General features: G+C 24.9%; 1 protein-coding gene across 1 annotated transcript in view; it reads right to left on the reverse strand.

Annotated features, from left to right (window-relative positions):
* Positions 1–179, reverse strand: part of LOC107492381 (probable glutamyl endopeptidase, chloroplastic) — a gene marked incomplete in the record, with an annotated part of 5896 nt that extends 5717 nt beyond the window's left edge. Inside the window, 1 exon segment of the mRNA XM_021126378.2 lies at positions 1–179. Coding sequence (XP_020982037.2) covers positions 1–95 — 95 coding nt within the window.
* Between the last annotated feature and the right edge of the window lie 6636 nt (positions 180–6815).

The raw sequence follows: 6815 nt of genomic DNA on the forward strand, positions 1-6815 counted from the left end.
GGAGGGGAGAGAGAGGAAGGAAGAGAAGAAGGGAGCGATAATGGCGAGAAATGGAGGAGAGATAAACGATGGTACACTTTGTGAAGTCGCAACATCTCATTGACCGATAATATGATTCGATAAACTGATAAACGGAATAAAAATTCCTTGATATTTTCTCTCTCTCTCTTCCACTGTGCTTAGTAGCTTACTAGCTAGCTTCGGCGTAACTGGCACTTGCCACTTGCCACTTGCCAGTTGCCAGGTGAAATATAAAAGAATAAACATTTTTTCCGTGTAATTATCAAAACTAATTATTTGCATAATATTTTTTTGAAAAAATGAACACACTCTTACCCTATTTTGTCGCGTATTCTTTGCAAATTGGTTCCATACTTTTCATCTTAATCATTTTGGGAGGATACAAATATTATATTAATATGTTAAATAGTTATTTTAATCTTTTATATTAAAATTATAATAATTTTATTTTGATGAATCAAGTCCTTTTTAATTTGGAGTATTTAATTTTGGTTCTCAAAAAATTTTGAACAAGACACTAGTTTTCAACTAAAATTAATTGTTTCTAACAATTAATTTTATCACTTCGAATTTTTGTTCCGTCAACTCTAACGGATAACAAAATAATTTCTGATAACTCTAACAGGAGATAAAATAGTCTCTGGCCTCTTCTATTCGAAAACAGCACTATTTTTTACACAATGCACACTCTGTAACTTCAATGTTTATAAGAAAAAAGATTCTCAACCTGTTCTCAACCAATTCATACTCAGTAATTAATGACTATATCTCTCAAGTACTTGTTGTCTTTGAAGGATTCGAACAAATGAGAGTATAAATGTTAGAATTATACGAGATATAATAAAAATTGGGGAAGAACAGTGTTATTTTCGTTTGAGTTGTGAGGGATCATTTTGTCCCATATTAGAGTTGTCAGGGACTATTTTGTTTTCAGTTAGAATTGACGAAGGCAAGAACCTAAGTGACTGACGAAATTAATTATTACGGATCAATCGAATAATTAATTTTAGTTGGCAACTAAAATATCTAATCCGAAATTCTTTAGAACCAAAATGAATAAATCCTCTTTAATTAGTATATGTTTAAACATAGTTTTAGTTTTTTTTTAAGTTAAGAATAAAATTTAAACCTAAAATTTTTAAATAAATATAAAAATATTATATCATTTGAAGTATAGTTCATTGACCATACATCATTTTAGTTAATGTCATTCGAATAAATTATCTTCTAAATTAATAAAAAATATCAATATGCAAAGAGGCATTGGATCATTGCCTCATCTATGACATTATGACAACACAATATTCTATTCGGGCCAAAGTTTGGACGTTTATATAAAGGCTACTTTTCCTTTTCGGTGACTTTATATTAAGGCTACTAATGTAAGAGGGCCAAATTTTGAATATTTTATATTAATTGTAACTCTAGTCACAATGTATTGATAATTATAAAATATAAAAAGAATTCAAATGTGAGAAATAACGTATATATTATTAATCAAAAATATTATTTACAGTCAGTATGCTAAAATATTACTTTAAACGATATAAATTATAATAGTCGAACAAACATTTATATCATTATACCAAATATTAATAAAAAAATACAAAATAAAAAATACTTAACATTTCACCTTGTGAATTCCCAAGAGTAACTATAAATGAGAAAATAATATAAATGCTAACCACTTGGCTCCTTTTTTTATGTGGTCCTTATATAAATAACCACAATTATAACCTTATCTTCTTTAACAAATAAATATTCTTAAAATTTATAGTATATTAAATTATATACTCTAATAGATATAAAATAAAAACTTTTATACTTAGACTTTAAATTCAGAATTCTAGATAATAAATCCTAAAATCTAAACACAAATCTATAAATATTAAAACATAAATTCTAAAACCTTAAACAATAAATTCTAAATCATAAATCCTGATTATGAAACTCCAAATTCTAAAATCAAAATCGTAATTCCTAAATTTTATTATTTTAAACATTACATTAAATCAATAATTCCTAAGGCCTAAACCAAAAATCATAAATACTAAATTTTAAATTCTAAATTTTAATACAAAAATCTTAAATTGTGAATCTTAAATCGTAAATCATCAAAATTAACTTTCAAATCTTAGACTTTAAAACAACACATTGCTAAATCATAAATTCTAAATATTAAAAACTAAATCTAAATTTTAACCCCAAAATTTAAATCTTAAACCCAAAATCGTGAACCTTAAATTTTAAATTTTAAACTCTAAACTCAAATATAAAATATAAACAAATTAAAGTAATTTATTTGTGTATTAATTTAGTAATTTTAATGGTTACCTTTTATTTTTTAAATATGAATGATAAAAAAATTTATTTATCTTTGTAATTTAGTATAAATCTTTTGTCTCAATTTATAAACCATAAAATTTATATGATTAAAATAAACAGCGTAAATATTAACTTTAACCTTTAGGACAAGGTCTTTTATTTGTTTATTCACGATTTATTACTTGAGTTATTCTTCGTATACAAGCGATTAAAGCTTGTAAACCTTATAAGTTCAATTAAAACTAACTCAAAATGTGCTTCGAACCATTCTTCTTCCTCTTCGTCTTCTCCTTCTTCTTTTCTTTCGTTTTTTGCCTTCTCTTTCTCTTTCTTCTTCTTCTTCTTGCTACACGTTCTTCTTCTTCTTACTCTTCTTCTTCTTCTTTTCTTTCGTTTCTGCACGTTCTTCTTCCTCGTCTTCCTCTTCTTCTTCTTCTTCTTCATTTACGTTCTTTTTTCTCTGTTTTCTCGTTTTTTTTTTTCGATTTTTCATGGTGAAATCGTTTTTGAAGAAGAAGAAGCAGCAGAAAATGAGGAGGAAAAAGAGAAAGAATTCTGAATTATGCATAAGATGTACTTCAACGAATTTTGGGTGTATTTCTTAAATCCTTTGGGTGTAGTTTTGTAATCTTTTTGGTGTATTTCTGTAATCCTTTGGGTGTATTCCTATAATCGTTTTGGGTGAATTTCTGTAACCGTTTGGGTGTATTTCTGTAATCATTTGGGTGTATTTCTGAAGTTCCATTATCTTTAAAAGGATTATAGAAATACACCCAAAGGATTAAAAAAATATACCCAAAAGATTTAAGAAATACACCCAAAATTCGTTGCATAATTCAGAACTCTTTCTCTTTCTCCTCATATTCTGCTGCTTATTTTTCTTCAAAACGATTTCAAAACTTAATTTCAGAAACCATGAAAATTGAAAAAAAAAACGAAGAAGAAGAAGAAGAAGAGGAAGAGGAAGAGGAAGAGGAAGAGGAAGAAGAAGAAGAACCGTTCTGAGTGTAGCGCTTTGAAAACAGAAAAATCGAAAAAAAAAAACGAAGAGGAAGAGGAAGAAGAAGAACCGTTCTGAGCGTAGCGCTTTGAAAACAGGAAACGGTTGAATAACGCATTAAAAGACCCGTATGTATAGCAACTTGTAAGACTTGTAAGTTAAAAAGACTTGTACGTATAGCACTCCTCTTATTACTTACATTTCATATACACTATATATAAAAATTTAAAAACTCAAAAAAATTACATAAACACTAAATCCTAAATCTTAAAATTTTAAATCCAAAATTTAAATCCTAAACCTTATTATAAAATCCTAAACCCGAAATCTATATCGTTAGTACCAATTTTATAATTTTGTTGTTTCTTAGCTTATAATAGTTGTAGTTGTTGGTTATGTTTTAAGATGTATAATAATATTCATAACTAAAATTTTATAAAATAATTAAATATTAAGAATTTAATTTTATTATAATATCAATATAAAATTTTATAAGAAATTAATTATGTGTTATTACGTTAGTAACCATATTTTGACATTTATACGGTCTCAAATATGCCTTACATAGTACATACTTTACGTAAATAAATACCAATATAACTCTAGGCAGGAATTGAACTAATAGTTTGAAAACAGTGGCGGAGCTTAATTGAGATAAATGGGTCATAATTCCAAAATTTTTGTTAAAAAAATTTAGTAGTATTTTTTAAAAAATAAAAAATAGTTTAATTGACTCAAATATTTTATTATGACTTAAAATACTAAAGTTCAATCTTCATTTCTTGTTTTTATTGCACAATAGTTTTAGTTTTAAACATTCAAAACGTATCGAATTTGGACTGAATTGAGTGTATTCGCATTTTGCAGCTCTCTATTCAATAAGCAACACTCCTTTTACCTTTGAGTTCAAATATAAAAAATTAGGTATTTTTTATTTATGTAATTTAATATTATTTTATATTTTACTATTTATTTAAATTAATTTTTTTATATGATAAAAATATTAGAATATTCAATAAGTATTAATATTATTGTATTTATATAAATTGATAAAAAAATTTAATAAATATTATAAATTAGTAAAAAGTTTAATTTTAATTTAATTATTAAAAATTTTAAGTTACTAAAAATTCAAAAAATATCATTATAAATTATTTTATATTTTTTATTTGTAGAATTATTTATTTATTATCTTATTAATAACAAATTTAAAAAATAATTATATTTATAAATTTATTTTAATATAAGTATTATTATTAAAATTTTTATGCTAAATTTTTTGCCCTTCCAAAATTTTATTTTAAGTTTTCGGACGAAACATATTATTAAGAAGTTCCATTGTAAACAACTATTTATTTTTAAGAAACATTATTAATTTATGCCCTCCCAAGTCAAGTCAACCGCGCCAATGGAATAGTCAACTTCACACTTGAAAAATAAATTATTTTTAATAAAAATAAGAATTATATTAGATAACCAATAATTTTTTTAACAATATAAATAACCACCAATTAAATAAAAATATACTACACTTTTAAATTAATCACATAAATCTTAATACTAGAATAATCATCTGCACACTTAGTAAAATAAACATTCGATATATCTATTGTTCACATTATTTAATATTTTCATTCTTTACTTTTTATACTTTTTCTAAAAATAAATAAAACTATAGAAGAAAAATGACCAAGGTTCTAAAAACCAGTTTGAACAAAAAATCGATAACAACGACAACTCAATTAACAAAAAAATTACTATCTTCAAAAACTGCCTAAAAATCATTAAATCAGTCGAAAATTGACCAGTCAAACTAAACTGAAAAATACTTCATATAATGCCATTTTGTCAATTAGAACAAAAAACACTCTAATTTCTTGCAGCTCTTTAACCTCTCTCTTTCAACTCCAGAAGATCAGAAACATTTTGAATATAGCACAGAAGAACTTGCAACTTCCATTTTATTGCCGCTCTCCATTCTGTTCAACCACCGCGCTATCACGTCTGTGCTGCCCCATTCGAACTGCTCCAGCGTCATAACAACGTCTCTGTTCTGTTGTTGTTTTGCATTGCCTTTTCGTCCATTCACATTGCCCTCTGTTTCATTGTGTTTCTGCTACCATTTCATCATGTTTCTGCCACTAATCAGCTTTTATTCTACCACATTCTAGTCCTCATCTTCCAGCTTCTATTCAGCCATCGTTTTGTCATTGTTCAACTATCTCCATCAAATTTTAATGTTATAGTGTAGCACCCAGAAATAGAATAATTATAAAAAAATTTTAAATAGTATATATTAAACTACTAAAAAAACCAACAGCAAAAGTAAATAAACCTAAATAATACTCACAAAAAAAGAAATAGGTATAGCTAAAGAATTTATAACAAAATAAAAAGAAAAAAAAAACAGATAAAAAACAAAAGTACCATCAACTTTTAAACCACATCTAAAATTGACAAAAAATTTGATGTTATTACTAAATGAGGGGAGAAGCATTCTAATATTAGGAATTAAGAGTGATAAATTATAGTATTAATATGTGTTTTTTTTTGTCTTATAACTTTCAATCACATAATTCCTCAATTAAAAATTGGTCTTTTTTTGTGTGTAGCAATTTTCACTTTTTTAATTTTATTATTTTTTGTCACGCAATCTGAAAATTTTAACCTTTTTTTTTCATCTATATTTATGTGTGAAATGACTCAAATAGCCCCTAATATCACAATATTCATTTGTTTCTCCCTCCTCGGTTGATTTTCAAAAAGGCCTAACGTGATTTTTTTTTCTTTTTCTTTTGTTGTTGTTACAGTTTTTGGTTTGATATTGTTTTAATTTATATTTGTTATTTTTTTATGGTGATTTGTTTTCTCCTTCTTGTGCTGTTGTATTAACTTGTTTTTATTATGTTCTTAATCTTATTAACTTATTAATTTGATAAATTGATGTTGTGGTGTTGTATTTGATCTTGTGACTGTTAGGCAGTTGTGTTGTTTTTGAGATTTTAATAATTTATTAATTTGATAAATTTTTATTGTGATTTGTTATTCTTGATCTTAATTTTATCATTATTTTGATCTTAGTTAATTATTTTTTTATTATTTAACTTTTGCGTTTGTATTTAAATGAGATTATAACATTATAATTAATTAATATTATTAGTTTAGATAATATTTTAAAATTTTATTAGACTATAATTATATTTTAATATATTTATTTATTATTTTTTTATAAAACAGTTATTTCAGTTGAACAATAATTAAAATAGTTAAACCAATGGTTTGATAACCTGTTCCATTTTTGAAAAAAATTAAATTCTATTATTCTCTCTCAAAATCAATTCCATCCTAAATAAGTCCAATTTAAAATTTTATTCCATTGGAATTTTTCTTAAAACATAAAATATCTATAATGTGCTTGTAATTTAATTACTTTTTCTTAATTTTTTTCACGCACTTATTCTAAATGTCT

Source organism: Arachis duranensis, chromosome 6, assembly GCF_000817695.3.
Source record: "Arachis duranensis cultivar V14167 chromosome 6, aradu.V14167.gnm2.J7QH, whole genome shotgun sequence".
Classification (NCBI taxonomy): Eukaryota; Viridiplantae; Streptophyta; class Magnoliopsida; order Fabales; family Fabaceae; genus Arachis; species Arachis duranensis.